This window comes from Stegodyphus dumicola, chromosome 2, assembly GCF_044657685.1.
Source record: "Stegodyphus dumicola isolate Sdum_Otavi_A_Nest chromosome 2, ASM4465768v1".
In the NCBI taxonomy this organism is placed as follows: domain Eukaryota; kingdom Metazoa; phylum Arthropoda; class Arachnida; order Araneae; family Eresidae; genus Stegodyphus; species Stegodyphus dumicola.
Genome location: NC_140769.1, coordinates 231,276,114 through 231,299,290, shown reverse-complemented (window position 1 = coordinate 231,299,290; position 23,177 = coordinate 231,276,114). Strand labels below are relative to the sequence as shown.

At 32.6% G+C, this 23,177-nt stretch overlaps 1 protein-coding gene across 7 annotated transcripts in view; it reads left to right on the top strand.

Annotated features, from left to right (window-relative positions):
• Positions 1–23,177, top strand: part of LOC118181289 (glutathione reductase, mitochondrial-like) — an 81,392-nt gene that overhangs the window by 11,291 nt on the left and 46,924 nt on the right. For 5 of the 7 annotated variants that reach the window (XM_085811878.1, XM_085811877.1, XM_085811882.1 and 2 more), the window contains 3 exons: positions 9,113–9,182; positions 15,859–15,991; positions 19,543–19,609. In XM_085811878.1, the coding sequence (XP_085668004.1) occupies positions 9,113–9,182; positions 15,859–15,991; positions 19,543–19,609 (270 nt within the window). The remainder of the gene's footprint in view (positions 1–9,112; positions 9,183–15,858; positions 15,992–19,542; positions 19,610–23,177) is intronic. The other 2 variants (XM_085811879.1, XM_085811880.1) reach the window with 2 other exon arrangements.

The following is a 23,177-nucleotide window of genomic DNA, read 5'->3' as shown; positions in this document are numbered from 1 at the left end:
GGGTATCCAAATTTACAAAAAAAAAGCTTAATATTTATTTGTTTACTTTATTAAACATTTCTTTCAACGCGCGCATGCGTAAAAGCATACATTATGCATAGCTGAAATTAGAAAATTGCAACCAGAAAACTATTTGATTTGTATTCGTGATATTTATAATGACGAGGAATTTGATTTAAATCATATCAAAGACGAAGTACATCAAGAAGAAATACTACATTTAATGAGGAATTATAAGCCGAATAAAATAAAAACATCTGCCCTGAAGATAACGATAGTGTTGACAGATCAACTTCCAGTTCATTGCACGCCGCCACGTTCCCCCTCCCTCCCGTGCAGAGCAGCGTGAAATTGATAAACAGATTTCGGAACGGTTAGATAAACAAAGGATATGCCTTTATCCATTTTTTAGAGCAATTCCACTTTTTGTTTGATGGACATCGAAACATACTTTCGTTTTCGTAGATCCTTTGGGAGCTCCAGCATCGGAAATTCTATTTGACATAATCGAAAGTTCAAGCTTACTTTTATAAAATTGCTCTTACAGTCTGCAAAAAATAATAAGCCGGATCCAGTTCGAAGATTAAGGAACAGCGCAATCATCAACATTAACTGAAATAGACAATTAGATAATTTTAGTTTATACCGTCCGTTATACATTAAACGCGCAGCGAAAACGTATTCTGCGCTTGTGCACACGCAAATGCGCAGTCGTAAAGATATATACGCTTATGCGCAGAAAACTTTTAGCTTTGAGGTCCGGATTATAGATCATTCCGGATTATGGGTGTCCGAATTAACGACTTTTGACTGTATTTATAAATTTACCATAGTATTTTTCTTTAGATTGCTGGCATTTCTATGCATGGAAAAACTGATATATTACTGAATGATTATTTCTGTCTATATGTTTAACTGCTCAGAAAGTTTTCCTTTTTTTTACCTTTAAAGAGCACTTTATCTCAGGGGGGGAACTTTTTTGAATCTGAACTTCTGTTACTTTAAAATAGTCACTTGTTTATAGCTGTCAATTAAGAATTAAATGCATTTTAATTTAGAATTATGTTATTTTGTGCTTTCATATATATGTTAATATATGTCTGTTATGAATTGTTTATATTTTATATTTCTTCTTGCAAACTATTTGAATTATTAAAACATCAAACACATCCATATCATAGTCTACACCAGGGATGTCAAACTCATAGGTACACTTGGGCCAAACGAATAAGGTTTAACTTTAGGCGGGCCGCAAAAAAAAAATCAGTATTCATAGAAACGTAGATTTATTTCGAATAATACAATAATAAACATATATATATATTTATATAGAAAAGAACAAGAAAAATTTAATGTTTACATCCTGATACTTGACATCTCTTCTCTGCTATTATCTTTCCTATTTCGGGAGAAATTTTGTTTGCAGTGATAACTTTCAACACTGACCCAAGGTGAGCATCATTAATACGGTTTCTAATAGAAGACTTATTACCTTTCATGACTGAAAATAACTGCTCGCACCGATAAGTGCTACCAAACATGGAAATAATTTCATATGCGAATTTTCGAGTATTTTCAAACGTGGCTGGTAAATATTTGTAAAATTCAGGCACGCCCACTTCAATGAATTTTGCTTTCAAATTTGAGTTGCATTGAATCTCGATCACCTCCATTTGCATATGGCTGGGTACTGAGTCAATACTTATTGAGAAAATCGAAGAAAACAAAAAAAATTTGTCTTCAAGGGAACTAAAATCATTAAACCTCGTTTCAAATTTAGTTGTTAAATTTGCAATTTGTTCTGCGTATTTTTGATACGAACAAGTATCATCTAAACTTGATTTGTTCATCCTGCATGTCAGGAAGTGCATCAAATCTTCATTTTTAAGTTGTTTTTCCCAAAGAACTTGTTGACATTTGAATGCTTTAATTATGTCAAACATGTTCGTAATGATATGATCTTTTCCTTGTAACAATAAATTTAAATCGGTTAAGTGTTTGGTTATATCAACCAATAAAGATAAATCTTGTATCCATATTGGATCGTAAAACAAACTTACGTCTTGATTTTTCATTTTTAAAAACTGACATATTTCTTCTTTCAAATCACAGAATTGTTTGAGAATCTTGGAGCAAGATAACCAACGTACCTCGGTATAGTAGGACAAACCCGAATATTCACTATCTAACTCACTTAAGAAAGTTAAAATTCTTGTCACAAGAACGAAGAAACACTGCTAATTGAGCTTTGCCACTAATGTCCATGCTCTCGTCACAGGCAATGGAGAAACTTTCGAAACTAGGTGATTTTGCTTTGATCTGATCACTTAAATTTGCATCTAAATCAGTAACTCTCTCCGCAACTGTATTTCAAGACCATGAAATTGATTGCAAAGCCTTCACATTTCCAGGACAAACAATTTCTTCAGCTTTTATTAGGCATTCCTTGATGAAATCACCGTCAGTAAAAGGCTTCGAATATTTAGCTATCAACTTGGACAAGACGTAGCTTGCATGTACCGCTGCTTCACTTTCTTGCAATACTTTACTAAACATGGACTGTTGCTTTTTCACTCCTAACTTGAGCTCTTTCAACTTTTCTTCTCTCATTAATCCTTCGTAATTGTTATATTTCGATTTGTGTTGTTCGTAATGACGTTTAATATTATATAACTTTGGTACATTAATAGTATTATTACATATCAAGCAGATTATTTTATTTTTTATTTCACAGCAAAAATATTCTATTTCCCATTTTACTTGGAATACTTTACTAAACATGGACTGTTGCTTTTTCACTCCTAACTTGAGCTCTTTCAACTTTTCTTCTCTCATTAATCCTTCATAATTGTTATATTTCGATTTGTGTTGTTCGTAATGACGTTTAATATTATATAACTTTGGTACATTAATAGTATTATTACATATCAAGCAGATTATTTTATCTTTTATTTCACAGCAAAAATATTCTATTTCCCATTTTACTTGGAATATTCTATGTTCGTCAGCGATTTTTCGTTTAATTTTACTACCACTTGGTTTTGATATAGACATACTGAATACAAAGGGCTGGAATAAACACGGTTAACATTAAAAAGTTAACAAAAATTTATTCTTTCCACCGATAAATCAAAATGCTGAAATATTTCTTCAAAAATATTCTAACAATATCACAAAATGTCAAACGTTTAGCAAAAATCAATTCAAAGCAGAGAAACTAATTCTATCTCACAGCAAAATCGCTACAAATCAATCACAGCATTAAGTAAACAAACAGTTCGCTAGAACTACAGCTACTACTGAGATGAGTTGTTTGTTCTCGGCTTTTATAAGCTCTGTAATTCATTTTTCGAATATACTGGAAACATCTATAAATATCTGGATTTTTGTGGATGGCAACAGCAATTATGAGATATTTATTTATTAGGTATTAAATGCACGCGCTGTTCTATTTTTAACCTTCCAACGCAGCTGTCTTTTCAAAAATCGTCTGCGTTGCTAAGGCAACATGAAGCAAATCTAATTACAATTCTAAATAAAAAAACTAACTAAATAACTATGAAATCCGTAACAATATGAATCAAGTAATAATTAATAATAAAGCAAAGTGCATGCACATGCATGCACCAATACACTGGTGTGCAAAAATTAAGGACGAAGTCGAAAAATTAGCATATCAGCTGAAGAGACAGAGCGGACAGAAAGACCAATCAGGAGATTAAGTAAGGTGATGTATGGTAGCACATGCGCAGATATGCAGGTAGACGTAATGGGGGAGTGTCTAAGTAGTATAAAGCATGTTGTCGGTGTAAGATCAGTATTTCTGACAAAGAGATTGCACGCCATATAGCAGTTAAAATCACACCGAGTTGCTGCCTCAGCGAGAAATGGCGAATAATCAATCTGTTAGACGACATCTGGATGCTTTTACCCGAGGTCGAATCATTGGGAAGTTGGAGGAAGGCCGCAGTGTTACAAGTGTGGTTGCAGAGTTCGGAGTTGCTCACAGCATCGTTTCACGACTTTGGAGACAATTTCAAACTACAGAAACAGCTATCCGGGGGTTTAGTAGTGCTTGTCCACGAGGAACCACACCCGCAGATGACTGGTATATTGCCTTACAGGCCAGAAGAAACAGGCGGCAGACAGCGGGAGAAATTGCTAGACACACGACACAGGCGACTGGACAACCGATATCGCGTTTTACCGTGGCCAGAAGACTGCACAGTGGTGGTCTGTTTGCACGACGCCCTGTATGGTGTGTACCTCTAACGCCTGCCCATCGGAGAAGACGTTCTCTGTGGTTCCGGGAACACCAGAATTGGAGAGAAAATGAATGGGGACGAGTACTCTTTACAGATGAGAGCAGATTCAGTCTGAGTAGCGATTCTCATCGCATACTCATCTGGAGAGAGCGGGGAAGCCGCAATCCTCCCTCGAACATCATTGAAAGGGACAGGTATGGAGGTGGCGGTGTTCTCGTTTTCGGAGGCATCATGCTTGGTAGTCGTACAGACCTTCACATCTTCAACGCAGGTTCAGTCAACGGGATACGTTATTGTAACGAGATTCTTCTTCCATATGTGCGTCTTTTTAGAGGCGCTATGGGTCCGCAGTTCCTTTTCATGGACGACAATGCACCATATATATGTGAATATATATACACTGTAACAAAGATAATAAATACATAATAATTCATGTCTAGACTGAAAAACTGAAAACACAAATTTTTCCATAGAAGCAAGGTTAAAATAGGTATAAATTTTAAATTTAGTTCTTATTCACTAAAAATGTAAATAAATGATGGCCCTATTTATTTGCATTTAATAAAAAATTTAATAGGAATGTGATAATAGTTTGTAACAAATGCATGTGATACACAGATTGTTAATATTCCAAATTATATACAGTTTATACTGTAATTATGAAATTAGATGAAGTTTTTGAAAATTTTAAGAATATAGGCTTATAAATACCTTTTTTCCGCTCCTCTTTAAAAGTTCTTCGTAGCAGGTAACTATACATTTTAGTCCTTTTTTGGTTGTTGTATTCACTATTCTTTTGAATCAATGTCTTTGAGAATCTCCATTCTGGCTTCAATAAGATTTAACTCTGCTCTGTATTTAATTTTGAGATGATCATAGCTTTCTTCTATAGGTATAGTCTCAGATTCTTCTGATTCTTCAAGAATGCTTTCACTGAAGAATTTCAAAAAAAAAAAAAAAAAAAAAAAAAAAAAATGTAAGGCTGTTGAAAGACATTTATGAATTCTGCAACAAGCTTAACACTGCCTTCCATACAAATTAAATTCTCTGCCCAAATCAACTTCGTTTATGAAAAAGGAAATGTGACCAGCTCCTGTATTAGCTATAGAATTCATAATATATGTGAAGGAAAAGGATATATGCTTAATCATTTTTTACTTATATTTTCTGCCCAAAATTTAAAATTCTCTGCCCAAATCAACTTCGTTTATGAAAAAGGAAATGTGACCAGCTCCTGTATTAGCTATAGAATTCATCATATATGTGAAGGAAAAGGATATATGCTTAATCATTTTTTACTTATATTTTCATTAGTTCTGACTATATGCAAGAAACTTAAGTCTTTCCAAAAATTCCTCCACTTTCAATTTCATATTCTGTTTTATAGTGCCCTTAACCTGGGAAAAGAACATTAGACATACAGTATGCCTTCAATATCGTGATTACTTTTTGTTCCATTTCTCAGCAGACAGGTTTTTAGAAAATGAAGCAACTTTAATTCTTAGGTAAAATCTGAAATTCATGGTATATGGATCATTGAACTCCACTGTCTAATCTATTGCTCACTTTCAAAAGTAAATTTCATTTGATAATAATATTCAATGTAAAATGAATGACAAAACCAATCTTCAAATACTAAAGCTATTTTCAAAAGAAGATAAAAAATTTCTTCTGAGCATATCCTAAACTATATAAAAATTCCTCTTGATGTATGAGCCAAGTGATATAAAAGCTGCAGTATAAATCAGATTATTGTTGTAAACATAAAATTTAAAGAGCATTTTTATAATTTGAATAAACATTCAAACATATAAATTGTGTGTTAGTACTTGAATCTCAACATTAATGTTTAGCTCTTGTGTATTTTAAAAGTATTCCAAATGTGCTAAAATTGTAAAGAAAACTGTATGGTAATGTGTATATATTCAAAATATTTCATACTAATAATTTTTAAATGTAAATATTTAATCATATATAAGTAAAATTCTGTAAGATATAATTTTTAGTCCAAAAAATGTTCTACGTTAAAATTAGTATTATAGTAGCTATTTGATGATTAAATAAAAATATTGGATATTTTCTGATTATCCGTACCCTCAGTGAAAAGTCATAAACTCATTGTCGACTTCGGAGAGCATTTGTGAACTTATTGCTGACTTTGTAGAGAAACATTATTTTGGGTACCTTTATGTCCACGATTTCAACAATGTATCCTTTGCTACTTATTTTTTTTACATTTTTCTTTTTCCAGAGAAGACATGCACTCTTTTCAATTAAATAAAAAGTATAATTATTGGGTTCAAATTAGTAATTTTTGTGTCTTTTTTTAAAAGGTCGCCAAATAATTATTATTTATCATACATTAGTGAATGTTAAAAAAAAAACACTTTATTAATTTCAAATACAAATTTAATTATTATACGAGGTTAAGTTGAAAAATAAGTTTCCCCTGCCGACTGTGGTCAGAGTTGTGTATGAAAGTTAAAAAATAGAATGAGACATTAAAGATATGACATACCTTTATTTTTCCACATAGGTACCAAGTACATTGAGACATTTGTCATATCGCTTCATAAGCTTCAAAAAGCCCTCCAGGAAAAAATCAGGGCTTTGCATATGGAAGAAGCATTGAACGGCTTGTTTCACTTCAGTATTGCTCCCAAAGCGCCTTCCCCCGAGATTTTTCTTCAAAGCCGGAAACAGATGGAAGTCGCTTGGTGCGAGATCAGGACTGTATGGCGGATGGTGTAGGCGCTTCCAACCAAGAGTTGCAATATTGTTTTGCGTTGCCATCGCCGAATGTGGTCTGGCATTGTCATCCAACAGCAGAACACCAGATGTGAGAAGGCCAGGCCGCTTTTTCCGAATCACCTCTTTCAATTTCGACAGGGTGTCACAGTAGTGCGTAGCATTGATGGTTCCAACCTCCAAAAAGTCCAGCAACAAAACTCCTTGGGCGTCCCAGAAAACTGTGAGGAGCACTTTACCTGCAGAGGGAGTTGTCTTGAACTTCTTTCGTGTTTGTGATGACGGATGTTTCCACTCCATAGATGCGGCCTTCGATTCTGGCGTGAAATGGTGGACCCACGTTTCATACCCCGTCACAATCCGAAACAGAAAGTCATTGCCATCTTCATGGTAACGCACGAGATGTTCCAGGCTGACCCCCATGTGTTGTTCCTTGTGTGTCGAAGTCAATTGTTGGGGCACCATCATGCTGACACTTTTCTGTATCGAAGAATGTCGTGGATGATGTTTTGAGCTCGCTCATGTGAGATTTCAAGTTCTTCCGCTACTTCATCGATGGTGATACACCGGTTCGCTCTAATCATGTCATCCACCTTCCTGACATTTGCATCTGTAGTGGCCGTGCGCGTCCATCCAGCTCTCGGTATGTCCTCCACTTGCTGACGTCCATCACTGAATGTAGACATCACTGAATGTGCGACACCATCTCCGCACCATTTGCTTCGACATCAAACCTGGCCCATAGACTTCCACGAGGCGGTTATGAATTTCTGTTCCTGATACTCCACGTGCCCATTCATAGCGGATAACCGCTCTCACTTCCTCCTTTGACCACGAATTCAAAACGCACCTTCTCTCCATACCTACCGGGGCTCAAATGAGAGGCTGGTCTCCGTTTTGCACAGGCACTGCAACAGCGCCATCTGCTTGATTTGCAGCGATTTCTACCCAATGGTGTATCGGTGACTTGCGCGTTTTCCTGCTGTGTCGCCTTTCGCCCATAGCTTCTTCCATATGCAAAGCGTGAATTTTTCTTGGAGGACTTTTTGAAGCTTATCAAGCGATACGACAAATGTCTCAATGTACTTGGTACCTATGTGGAAAAATAAAGGTATGTCATATCTTTAATGTCTCATTCTATTTTTTGACTTTCATACACAACTCTGACCACAGTCGACAGGGGAAACTTATTTTTCAACTTACCTACGTATAAGGATTTTATGACACATTAATATAAAAGACTTGATTTTTTTTAGGAATCCTGTAATTTTCTTGTGCTGTTGTTCTCCCACATATCCAGTGATCTCTTTTCAATAAAAAAAATTATTAATAAGAGAATTGTACAAACTTGGCATCATGCACAAGATTCTCTTTTCACCATTGTAAAGGAAGCCATTTTAAAAATAACAAATAGCAATCAAAAGCAGAGAACACATGAAAGAGAGAAATATTTCACAACTCCTTTGATTTGAATGTAAAAAAAAATAATAATAATAAAGTTGGCAGAATATTATCATCTTACTAGCAAGGTTACCAGAATAAAATAGTTATTAAGAATGAAATTTGCAAATTTGGCAGGCACTCAGTACTTCATTTTGGTCCTTAGTTTTTTGTGTTGTATTTCTACGCAGGTATACAGCATCTTTTTTTCCAAAAAAGCATCATAGCATTTGCATAAACTCAGTATTGTACACTGGCCGCTATCACAGTTACTTAAGAAGAATAGTTGAAACTTCAACATACACCTTAACTAACACACCAGTATAATGAAAATATATTTGGACAAACTCCACATTCCATTAGGATGCATTGCAGTAAAAACAGCTGTACTCAATGCAGAAGAAATATGTATCAGAAAAATAGTCAATGAATTTCGAAAATGTAAATTTATATGCACTCAAACACACATATGTTATACTTTTTGGCAACATGATGTATTGCCTCATCAGTACTTTTTTTTGCAGCTTTTTGGTAAGGGTACAGATATACATAAAGTACTAAATATTGTTATAGAAAATATATATGTTTAATTTTATGTATAATATTAGTTTATAACGCATTTTGATGCTGATGTTTATTGAATGGCATTTATTTTTCAGAGATTTCAAAAAGAAAAGAGATTATTACATTCGTCATCTCAATGATATTTACTACAGTAATTTGAGAAAGGTGTGTTGTTTTTTAAATTAACCTAAAATTTAAATATAAAGAAAATATTAATTTGAAATAATATAGAACTAAAGCATATTAATTAACATAATATGTTTTAATTCTATACCGAAATAAGATTCTGTATTAATTCTAAAGCGTTCATAAGAGCTACAGAGATAATAGGTAAGGATTATATTTAAGCACACACTTTTAATATTTATTTTGAAAGGTTTTAATGATGAGATGTCCTAATAAAAGTTTTAGTTATATCTCAATTTTACATAAAAACTTATTATGTTTTGTAATGTAAAGATAGTATATAAAATATTTTTAATAAAAGAATTTCAGATGTTTTTTTAACAAAAACTGTTTTTGTATTTAATAGAAAGCTATCCAACCAAAATCTTCCTGAAATCTATAAGATTATGTAGGAAAGCATGTATTTTAAGCTTTCTGATTTAGCTTCAAGTTTTTTTCCGAACAGCAACTCAATTTTTGTAATTTTGAAAACAAACAAATTACCAAAAAAAAAAAGCATAGTTAATTTTAAATATGCTTTGTTGCCTAATAAATAAAAAACAACAACTTAAATTCTTGTATAAAATTTTAAAATCATATACAGTAATACCCTCAAATTATGCAACTGATGGAAAATATGTAATTTAGGGTCTTACTTTATGTATTGCATATAAATTTTAGTGAAATAGGAACAGGGGGGTAAAATGCTTGTTTAGAAGAAAAGTATATAATAAAGTAATAAGTTATTATTTTGTAATATTTCTCTAATATGTTCTATAATATTTCTTTTAAATATGGTTCTCTGATAACTCTATAATCTCTCTTGTTTTTGTAAAATGTTCTGTAATATTTATTTATTATTTATTTATTTATTTATTTTAAATGAAGTGAGATCTTTGGTCAAGCTTGCAGTTATTGTATGTTTTTCTGGTGGATCTTGGTCTGAGATGTCAGTTTTTTCAGTAGTGATTTGCTGGCGTATTTGTATTAGTTCATCAATTGTCAGCTCTTTGCTAGTGCGAGTCCAACAGTTCATTGACATTGTCTTCCAAATCTAATTGCTTAACAAAATTTAAAACTTCTATAACTTGAGTGGCTCGATCTATGTCTCGCATTGTTTTCATCTTGCTTTTGAAAAATAAGAGACATTTTTCTTCCTTTTAAGAAGTTTTGGATAATTTCATACAAGAAGAATAATTCTAAAAGCATATAGCATCTTAAAGCACTGAGTTTACAGCATCTAAATCATTGAATTGCATTCAAATGTCAACAGTCAGCTGATTCTTAAAGTTAATATTATATGCAAACAACTGTCTTGTATAATAAGCCTTGAATGTTTTGATGATTTCTTCATCCATCAGTTGAAACAAACTGGTTATATATAAAAGGAAAATCTTTTATGCATGATCAAAATCAATTAAAGTGGCAGTAGGATCACGGAGTGCATAATCGATAAAAAACATCACTTTAAATGGAATTCGTTTAAACTAATAACATCTGACTTTGGGTATAAAACATGACCAAACAAATCCTCACAAACAGAAGCTGTCACCCAAGTTTTAAAATTTTATTTTGAAGTCATTTACAAGACAGTTTTAGGCTTATTTTCTAAAACTTGTAGATTTTCAACTTGTGGAGTGATAAATTAAAAGAAATTTCAATTTGCAATAGCCAGCAGCATTCACACCAGCCACTACTATCACCCAAATCTCTGAAAACCTTAAAGCTTGGAAAGTTTTTTTTTCCCTCCCCCAAATAGAATTTTTTAATCATCTTCTTCCAAACGTTATTTTAAGGTATTTATATAGAAGTTCCAGAAGTTATTTATACAAAATGGAAGCTATTTTAAACGTCCTCTACCAAAAGAAGTTTGTCTTGTTTATGTTAAATGTAATCTGGTTGTTGTAACCACCTTCTCTTGTCATAGCCTTCTGCTATCATGTCTCTTCGAGAAAAAAGATATACAATTTAATTTGCACTTGTCATTCTCTGGTTTCATGCTGCTTTGCCAATTATAATGAGTTTTAAATCATTTCAACCATCCATTAATAGCTGCAAAATTTTCATCTTTGGCCACCTGTTCACCTGCTTCTTTCAGTCTCAAAAATTGGCTGAACTTGATAACATGCAGTGTTCCAGTTGACTGGACAACTGTTACTTGATTGTCACATCACAATTTCAGTATTGTTTCCATCTGTGCTGTAATTGTGATGCTTATGAACTGTGCTTGAGTTCTAAGACTAGGCATTTTTCAGAGATGCAAGAATTCTTTCTTTATCAAGATTGTTTTTGCTGTGTATTCTAGAGTCACTATTTTTTTGTTAACCCTTTGCAGCACAGTGTGTCCGGTTGGACACACCTAAAAATTTCCTTCTGTATGCACAGAAAAATTGAATGAAAAAGGATTTATAGGTTACTCTGAACCTTCTTTATTTATAGTACATGGCAGCTCAACACAAACCAGTCCATATATTTTAACCATGTTTAGTTTTTTAAGACCCTCATTTTTCAAAGAAATCTTCCAGATTTTTTTAGTGTATAAAAGGAATTGTTTGAAAAGAAATTTCTATGTTATTTTTTTGGCTGTATGCTGATCTCCTTATTCTATAATAGTTTTAAATTTTTACCTTGAAATCTTGCCTAAAATCAAACAGCGAACCCTAGGTGTGCCCAGACGGGGCTCACCGATAATCTAGGATAACTGAGATTCTGTATTCTTTGTTTCTATGCATCTCATCGGTCAGTTCATTGACAACAATACTCATTTCAGCACTCTTTTCGAAGCTCTATTCAATCAGTGTGTCACTGGGCACACCCACAGAATTAAAATGATAAGTGCTATCTTCACAAAATTTTACTTGTGTATTCCTCTAGGCCTAATTAGAATGCCTACCTTTTTTTTTTTTTTTTTTTTTCTTTTTTAAGTCAAAACTCCGACTTTAAAAGGTAGCGTGCCGGAAAGGGCTAATTCACAAATTTTCATTCAGTTTATATTCCAGTGTAAACATTTTCCTATTTGTTTTTGATCTAAAAATATCAGTATTATTTTGTTTAAACGAATGGTTATTTTTAAACATGATAATAAAGATAACACAAAACAGTCCTAAATTTTTTTCAAAGAGAAAAAGAATTAGGGGTGCCAGTTTGACAAGAGATAATTTTTTTTTTAAAATCAGTGCATCATGAAGAAAATTATAAAACTTCTGCTCAGACAGCCCTTTCTCTAGGATTTAAACCTGAGTCAAACAACCAGTGTTCAGTGATATTGCTGCTTAGCTGTTGGTGCACATACTTAGTTGCAAGACCAAGCAAATGATAATTTTTTTGTGTTAGTCTCAAATCAGAAATTGGTTCATTTGCAGTTAAAGTATTTTGAAGAAACTGAAACAGCTCTATTAATGTTTCATTTGGGGTATTTCTCTTCTGGTGGAAAATGTACAAGTTGAAATTATGCCTGCACTTCATATGAAATACCTACCTGCCATTGCAAGTACAACAATGATATGCACAAATGCATATGAAATGGTCTGCATAACAAGTAGTGGGGCAAAGGGAAGGGCAAAATAAGGAATCTGCTAATTTCAAGTTCACATAAGTTGGGATAGAGTAAGTTGGAGTGTTAATGTGTTGCAAATCATGCTTAATAGATGTCACTTTTGATTTAAAAATGATTTTTTTTCGACAAAGTTTAACTGTTTTTAAATTAAATAGTTTGAAAAAAAAAACTGGTTCATATAACTTGAACTGAAGTAATTTGTTCTTATTTTTGCATTTATCTGTTAGACAGATCTAATAAAATTATTGACATTAAAATTGTTTTTTAAAAGTAAATGTTTTCTTTCTTCTTTGAAAATTAACTTTCAATTGTTTTTAATTCTGTTACTTTATCATACATTAATGTAACAGAACTTTTTTGTTCAAGAAAGCTTAATTTCAGCAGTGTAACTGCTATATGCCTCATAAAAATGTCATAAGCAGTAGCTATATAACCTTTATTTTCTTTCTTGAACTTGAAAATCTTAATTCAGAAGTCAAACAACAAAAATCAGCGTTAATTCACAAAATTTTCACAGGACTAGTTTCGATGGTTTTACCGAACCATCATCTTCAGCTGCAAAACCGCAAATGAACAAGATAGGAAATAATGATTAGATAAGATAAGAAAGCCTGGACAAGAATAAGCAAGTGGCGCCATCTGTTGGCGAAACCAGAACTAAAACATAATTTCTCTAAAAGCCGAAGGCAAATTTGGATTGGAATTAGGATCATTAACTAGAACAGAAAGATTTTTATGAATGTGAAATGCCTCTAGAAAATCCAGTTCTCCAATGGAAGATGTTTTTTGAATAATTTTGGCAGCAGAAAAATTGAAAGTGTGATTTTCGGACCAACAATGTTGAGCAACAGAAGACTTCTGTGTTTCCTTTTTTCTAACATATGCCTCATGTTCTTTGACGCGAAATTTTAAGGCTCTCTTAGTTTGACCAATGTAAATTAAACCACACTGGCAAGGAATCCTATAAATACCCCAGGAATTCATATCCGGAATGGGGTCCTTGAGTATGGAACTCGGAATTTTATTGATGGGAGAATAAACAACCCGAAAGTTAAATTTCTGCAAAATATGTGCAACTTTATAGCTAATTGATGGAAAGAAGGGAATGACAACAGAATTTTTATAATCTCCTAAAAGAAGAGTGTGCCCTTTAGTGTGTTGAGATGAGAATTTTTTAACTGCTTGATTAATAATGTTGGGTGGAAAGCCCCTATCAATAGCTATTGCTTTTAAATAATTTAGTTCTTCATCAAGGGCTAGTTTGGAGGAGCAAACTTGAAGAGCACAGAAAACATAGGAATAAAATAAAGCTAACTTTTGTTTAGTCGGATGACATAATTTAAAGTGTGGGGGAAGGCAAACCGATGAAGGTTTACAGTAAACCGTAGTACTGAAGTTGGATGTGTTACGTGTGACCAGAATGTCAAACGGAAGAGAATTGCAAGTCTCAAGTTCAAAAGTGAACTGAATGTCATCTTGAGTAAGTGTCAGCCCAGTTACATATGAAATTAATAGAAACTCTGTGCTATTCAATTCCAAAGCAAAAATTGAATGAAGTGAGTATCTTCAAATTTTACAAGTACAGTCAAAAGTCTTTAATCCGGAATGATCTATAATCCGGACCTCAAAGCTACAAACTTTCTGCACATGCGTAAACGCATAATGCGTTTACGCATGCGCACAATACCTTTACGCATGCACATATGTGTTTATGCATGCACGTTTAATGTATAACGGACGGTATACGCTAAGCGGAAAACGTTTTCCGTGCTCTTCAAGTTTGCTCCTCCAAACTAGCCCTTGATGAAGAACTAAATTATTTAAAAGCAATAGCTATTGACAGGGGCTTTTCACCCAATATTATTAATCAAGCAGTTAAAAAATTGTCATCTCAACACACTAAAAGCCACACTCTTATTTTAGGAGATTATAAAAATTCTGTTGTCATTCCCTTCTTTCCATCAATTAGCTATAAAGTTGCACATATTTTGCAGAAATTTAACTTTCGGGTTGTTTATTCTCCCATCAATAAAATTCCAACTTCTATACTCAAGGACCCCATTCCGGATATGAATTCCTGGGGTATTTATAGGATTCCTTGCCAGTGTGGTTTAATTTACATTGGTCTAAACTAAGAGAGCCTTAAAATTTCACGTCAAAGAACATGAGGCATATGTTAGAAAAAAGGAAACACAGAAGTCTTCTGTTACTCAACATTGTTGGTCCGAAAATCACACTTTCAATTTTTCTGCTGCCAAAATTATTCAAAAAACATCTTCCATTGGAGAACTGGATTTTCTAGAGGCATTTCACATTCATAAAAATCTTTCTGTTCTAGTTAACGATCCTAATTCCAATCCAAATTTGCCTTCGGCTTTTAGAGAAATTATGTTTTAGTTCTGGTTTCGCCAACAGATGGCGCCACTTGCTTATTCTTGTCCAGGCTTTCTTATCTTATCTAATCATTATTTCCTATCTTGTTCATTTGCGTTTTTGCAGCTGAAGATGATGGTTCGGTAAAACCATCGAAACTAGTCCTGTGAAAATTTTGTGAATTAACGCTGATTTTTGTTGTTTGACTTCTGAATTAGTATTTATTCGGCGTGTTATTGTGTCTTAATTACTTGAAAATCTTGTCGAATAATGGCATTTAATTAGTCAAGGTTTAGACAGATTTAATTAAACTATAATCTTGCCTAATTAACACCATCATTCAAAGAAAATTTAGAATAAAATTGAAAAACTTGCCAATATGCATGATAAAAATCTATCAACTTCTTATGATTTATGTAATGAATTAGAATAATGTTTAATATTGATATAAATCAATAAAGTTTTTATGACTATGATCTTCATATAAATTGCAAAAAATAAATTAGCTAATGTGATATTCTTTGAATTTTAATGTGTATTTACAGCTGTCAAAGTATTTTCTTCATGATTATTTTCTTCTACAATTCGTTTTCATCAACCCTTGAGGAAAATTACTGCTTCAAAATTTATTGGTTGAAAGCGTAAATTATCTTTCATATTTTCTCAAATGAGATATTATTGTATTATAAAGTAAGATTCAAATGTGTAAAATTTTTGAAATATACTATTCATTTTCTCTTTTTTCAGAGCGGTGTAGAAATAATCAAAGGTGAAGGAAAATTTGTTTCAAAAAGTATACTTGAAGTTAATGATAATAAATATTCTGCAGAACATATTGTAATTGCCACTGGTGGTTATCCTCTTCTACCAAACCTTCCAGGTGAGATCTGAATTACTAAATATTTTTTAAGTATTGCATATGCATATTAGTATTTTATTTGAAATGCAGAAAGTGAGCAAAAGGCTTAAGCAGGTACATGTTCAGCATCCACACATTCAGAGAAGATAAAAATTAATATAAAAATTATTCATTTTTATCTTCTCTGAATGTGTGGATACTTAGTTCAGCATTCATTAGAAAAGGCCATATTTATTGGTCATTTAACCATCTCATCATAAAAAATGTTGCATAAGGGACACCACGGGAGGTGACTAAGTTTAGACCTATCAGAAGGGAGAATTTTCATCCCAGAGAACATCGTCAGATTTGGATTTAAGTATTTCCAAGCTCTCTTTCCCTGCCATCAAATTTCTCAAGAGGACTTTAGGCTTGCCAGTATTTTAAGTGTCCCCGTCCTTATCAAACATCCAAGCTTTCCTCAGGATCCTGAACAAATATCCAAGCCTTCTTCAGGATTTGAATTTGAGCCCAACAGTATAGCAGTCAGCAGCACTAGTCAGTATACTGACTGGGTGGCTTAATTTTTATTTAAATATGTGAAAAAAATATGTAGAAATATTTTTAATTGCCAATGTAGCATAATAAAAAGTAGTTGGAGTTGTTAAAATATGAGCCAGAAAAAGAGTTTAATGTATTAAAAACTTCACCAGATTTTATGAAATATAATATCAAGATTAATATAAATATTTCTGTCTTTTTATGAAACAGGTCTTATGTTAACTTTATTTAAGTACAGTTAAAAAGTCTGAGGACCAGACTCTTCAGGACTTCACCAATTCCAGATTTGGGATTTTTCTGGATATTAGAATATCAGTTTAAGTAAGATGATATGTAGAAATTATAATTAAAAATATGAAATGATGGTTTATGAAATAATGAAGCATTTTTGTCATTGAGGGGGTTAAAATTTACCCAAAAAAATTCAATATTTAGAAATTTGCTTAATTAAAAATTTCTTTTAATGTAAGTTGTTTTGTCTTCTGTGCTAATACTTTCTGTTTAATTCTAAATAGATATCATTTCTTATTTAGTTACAAAGTTCCATTCTTCAAATTCTATTATTGCTGTATCGAGAATTAACACTAATGTCAGTCAAAATATTTTCTTATATGCTATCTCTCTGTCAGGCTCATTCCTAGCGAGTATGTAACAAATGCTCCACATGCAGGTGGCAAAATTTAAGAATGCCAAATTTAATTGGTATTCTGTAAAGGGAAAATTATTTATGTAAGGACAAATACATTTTATTTGATGACTTTTTGTTGAAAAGGCAGTAAAAAAAGGCCTTTTTTTTGTCTAGAATCCAAAATAAATTAATAAATTATGTATTTAAAATTATATAGGATGCACAGAAAACCTGCACACAGGCACTTGACCTTCCCCCCAAGAACCCCTGATACCTAACTTTCTTCACTGTTGGTAGTGATATTATATGGATTTAGAATCATACTACAGATTTATTTTGCTGTCTATTAGTTGATTGATAATTGGGCTATTGTCATTCTAATGGAAAACTTATATTACATCATCCTCATTTATTATGACTTTTCCATATTCAAACATTCCATTTACTTTTTGCTTATGATATCTCAAAACCTTCAAATTCATGGCTATCATCATAAAGCTTAGTTATTGTCCACCATACACTATTGACAATGTATCGTGAGACTAACTATTAAAGACTATGTCTGCTAAATTTTGTCATGCTTCTATCGCACATTGATGAAGTTAAGCCTGAAATACATTAGTTATTTATTACACTTATGCTTATTTCCTGCACAGGCTTATCTGAGTCCTGAATAAGTCAATTCCCTCATATATTTAAGGCTTATCCAAAACTGGCACTAAACATTTTGCAGCTTGGTGCAGTCTGTGCATTTCCTAAATTCTGCTGCCAAGTTCCTCCTTAAATTCTAAAACTTTTGCCATCCCATGATTTTTTTGCTCAGTGCTTCTCTAAATTCTAAACATTTTGCCTCCCCTAAATTCTGCCACTCTTTGCAGTTGCATTAACTCTAGTGCCAGTCCTCTGCTTATTTGAATAAAAAAATCAGGTATTCTCAATTCATACAGCATAAAATTTAATATTTTGGCCTACGAGTATCGTTTGCAAAATCAATTTTTTGCGTATGAAAAGAAATTTCTCCTTGTCAACATACTCAGCATTTTGAAATGCAGTTGGCTGAAGTCTGTAATCATTGCAAAGCATAATGTCAGTATAAAAAGTTACCATACTCTTTGGTGTAATTCAGTTACTAACATTTTTTAAAAATAAATTATTTAGACATTTCTGCATGTGTTATTTCTCAAGCTCTCATGTGTTAATAGCCATGCTGTGATGAAAGCAAAAAATAATAAATAATGATTCACCAGGATATAAATTATTCAAGTCAGTGTAAAATCAATGATGTTTCAGTTTGAGATGTATGTCAAGCAAAAAGACAACTATGGACCAAATTATTGATCATACAGATTTATGCTAATAAATGACTGTTTCTTCAATATGGAGGTATTTTATTCAGTTCCGAAGTAAAATTCCAAAGCAGAACTCATATTTTATCATGAAAAAATATGAAATGCACATGGAAAAAATATTTCTTAAAAATAAAAAAATTTTATCTGTTAGTCATCATTCCAGATTTTGGACTTTGGGCTGGATGTATTTAAATAATGCTGAATATCCAAAATAAAATTAAGCTATTTTCATTTCATCATCATATTTTTCATTGATATTAATAGAATTGTTATGTCAGAAGCAATTTCCTCTTCCAAAAAAAATGTGGCAGTGAGTTATTTAAACTTGGTTTAAAAATAAAATAGAAATAATTATCAGCTTGATTGTTTTATATCAGACATACATGTTAGAATGTGAACAGGCAAAGAGAATGGTAATTAATGTTAATATTCTTTGTCCCTCTCCCTTGTTGTTATTTCATTGCCACATACACATATCATTTTTCAAACTGAAACTATTAACTTGTGTTCACTTGTACCTGATTGCTTTATCAAAAGTAAAATAAAAATATTTCACATAGAAAAATTAATGTGTGTTTAATAGGATACATTTAAAGAACTATGGAGAGGTAGATAAATGTCTTTGTCATTAATAAATATCATAATTTAAATGTAATATACTTACAGGTAATTAGTATTGAAAAACAACTACAAATAAAAAACATAGAAATTATCCATATTTATGGTAATTTTAAATTTAGTATAATGTATTAATTCAGTTTACTTATTTTGATGTAAATAAATTAGATAAATTATTTTATATCAAAAAATAACTGCAAGCATAAAAAAAGTAAAATTTAGTCTACCATATCTAAAAGTCTGAGTGTAAGAGAACTCAAAATTCTGTTGTGAATAAATAAAACTACTAATGAAATATTTCTGAAGGCTGTCGAAAGATATTTAAAAAAATCTTAACTCTAAATCTTAATTCTTTTTTCTTCTTCTTTCTTAAAAAAATTGAAATTTCTTATATTTAGTTTTATGTTGCTGTATAAAGATATTTCAGTGCATTACAGGTTTTATTTTAGGTGCGGAACTAGGTATCACAAGTGATGGTTTTTTTCAGTTGGAAAGGATTCCAAGGTTAGTCAAATATTTATTTTAAATTTTAAGGGTATTTATAAAATACGTTATTCTGCTTAGCATTTTTTGAAATATTTTAATGATTGAGATGGCCCACTGAATGATTAGTGATTAAAAATTATAAAATGATAATTATTTTTTCTAAAGTTTCATTCTTAGCAGAAAAGCCGGGTTATGTTCATGACTTTCCTATGTGTAAAACAAATGCATGGAAATTTCCTTTACAAAGCGCTCCTAGCAGTTAACCTCTCCACATATGCTTTCTTTATCAGCAAACTTAAATACAGTAAAAGCTGGTTATCTAGGAACATAATATTGAAGAACATAATATATAAGCTGGTTATCTGAGAACATAATCATCTGGCATACTAACCAGAAAACTCAAGTAACTGGAATATTTAAGAATTTTAGAAATAAATTTAATAAATAAGAGATTTGTAATGTTATTATACTGGGTGTCCTACTCGAAAAGGGCTGCACGAAAAGTGTGATAAAAATCTTATAACAAGAGGAAATGAAACAAAATTTTAGTTTGACATGCCTTTATATCTGAAAAATGAAAGTATATTACAAGAGGTGTTGAAATGACTTCCCTTCACATGTACACACAGTTCGACACAGCGCTACATTTTTGTGTTTATTGCAGCCAAAGTAAACATAGTGTAGTAATGAAGCATGGCTGCACTTGTCAGGATACATGAACTAACAAAACACGCATTTATGGATAGTGACAACCAGCATACAGTCATCAAGGAGCCTCGTGTTTTGTATAAGGTGGGTGTATTCAGTGCATTATCATAGTGGGGCATCATCGGGCCAATTTTTTCTACACTACTGTCACCAGTGAAGTGTACTAGGCACTGTTTCATGAATTTGTGAACCAGATGAATGATGAGGAGTTGACACTTGGCTGGTACAAGCAAGGTGGGGCAGCATGCCACATGTCTGTATAGTGAATATGACTGTGGTAGAATAATTTTTCATGACTTGACCGCCTTTTGCCACCGTAAAAGGTAATGCATACAAGCACAAACCATGCACCATTGGCAAGTTGCATCAGAACATCCCCCATGAAATCTAGGCAGAGACACCCAATACTCTGTCAGCAAAATACACGAACATGCAGTGCCATGTTTAACTGTGTGTACAGGTGGGTGAAGATTATTTTCAGCACCTCTCATACTGCACTTTCATTTCTCAAACATAAAGGTATGTCATTTAAAAATTTGGTTTAATTTCCTTTTGTTATAAGATTTTTATCAAATTTTTCCTGAGCTCCTTGTGAGTGGGACACCCTGTACAATTTGCAATATTATTAACATAAATACATGGCCACCAAACTGTAAAACTTACCTTAAATAATGGATAACTTCACAACATAATCATAAGAAGTTTGACCACATGTGTCTGCATTCGCTGGCTGGACTGTGTACGGACTGGACTGGGATCTTTTGCCAGACCCACCATATTGCCCCGACATTGCTTCTTCGGGCTTCTACTTTTTTCACACCTGCAACTACATCTTCCTGGTGCTTTCTTCCATTCTGCACAGGATGTACAAAATGAAATTGATCTCTTTCGGACTCGCAACCGCCAAGCTTTCAAGCCAAAGGCTTTGAAAAACTACCAAAACTTTGCCAGAAAAATTAAAGATTTGGGTAGTGATTATTACCCATACTAAAGGTACAGCTTTCATGTTTTTTTTTTTTTTTTTCCCTCTAACTTAAAACTCTAAGTGAAAAAAGTAGAAGCCCGAAGAAGCAATGTCGGGGCAATATGGTGGGTCTGGCAAAAGATCCCAGTCCAGTCCGTACACAGTCCAGCCAGTGAATGCAGACACATGTGGTTAGGCTGGAAAACAAAATGTTAGTGTTAGTTAACTTTAAGAGCATTTTTAGGCTGGTAACTTTTGTTACAACCAGATAAAATATTCTTTGATATATAATGTTTAATTTCAATGTTTCTTTTCAACTCACATAACTTCAGCTTTCTGTGCCAGTTCCCTTAGAAACACATTGGTTTTTTTTTTTTTGTTTTTTTTTTTTTTATGTTATTACTATATGTCATATGAAAAGAAACTGTATATCAAAGCATTAGAATTTAAGCTCTGATTTTTTATTGACCGCAGTTATTTTCAGCCATGAAAGATAAAGCTGATTTCTGTTCTGCTTTATGAAAATAACAGCTTTTTTTAGAATAATTATGTTTTTTTCTTATACTGCATTAATAATAGTTAAAATTTTTGTACATTTAGGCAAGATATTGCATTTAAAACATCTGCATCGCATGGTAATTTTCCTTCTGGAGGTGGGTAAATTTGTAGACTAGCATGCTTTTGAACCTGCATTGGCTGCCCAGGCAAACATGGTACACCATCTAGGGTTTAACATATGTATCTACTTCTTCCTGTCCATAGTTAAAGTTGTTTCATTAGGAATAGATGATGGCTGGTAACTTCAAGTTGAAGCTCATAAAATAAGGTCCAGAATGCCACACTGAACATATCAACTCCAGAAAATGGTTGAGGCTTAAAATTTATCAGATTTGTTTCAGTTAACAGAGATAGTTTAACAAACTTGTTGTTTCCTTTTATATGATTGTTCTAAACCAGATGTTGGCAAAAATATGGCCCATAGGACAATATTGTTTTTTACATGAAAAATAATCAAACTCCATGCTGTTACACAATGCACAATAGTTGAGTTGAAAAGTTGTGACTAATGACCGCAAATGACATATCCTTTTGTGTGTCATTGTTTTTAAAGGCACATCCCAACAATTGAATACTTGTGCACTGTGTGCTGCCCAAACATATGATAGTTTTGCTGTAGTGGTATGAATGTTATTGTCTGTCAGGGTACTCTGTAATATTTTGTTCTTTTCATTTTATTTTGTTCATTACCTACCGTTACCATATCAGGCTTAAAATCAAATAAGAGGAGAAAAGCAGACCTCGAATATTGTGCTTTCCAAGCAGAAGAGATTGTCAATTATTATGTCATAGAACTAAATGGCAAAGTTTTATAATTAATATGCAATGGCTTAATATCTGTACAAAATGCATCATCATTACCAGGCTATGGACTTGACACAGTATTCAAACCTTACAGAAAATGAACAGTCATTAAAATTGGAAAATTTAAAACAGAATGCATCATCCCAACTCAGTTTATTCATAAAAATAAAAAATGATATCGAAGTATTAACAAGTCAGCTTAAGAATAGCTTATGAAAGAAAAGCCATTTATCTATGATGAATTAATTAAATCATGTTTACTTGTGGCAGCTGAAGAAATTTGCACCGAAAAAAAATAGATATGTTTTGATCTATCATTCTTTCAGTTAGAACAACTGTTAAGGAAGACTTGAGGACATTGTGAGCCACATCAAGAGATAAGACAATCAAAAGATAAGACAAAAAAATTTGAAATTGGTTTCATTGGCTTTTGATGAGTTGACAGATATTACTAATACTGCCCAAATGCTGGTGTTCATTCGAAGGATCAGTGCTGAATTTGAGGTGATTGAAGAATTAGCTTCTCTGAATAGTCTGAGTCAAACAACTACA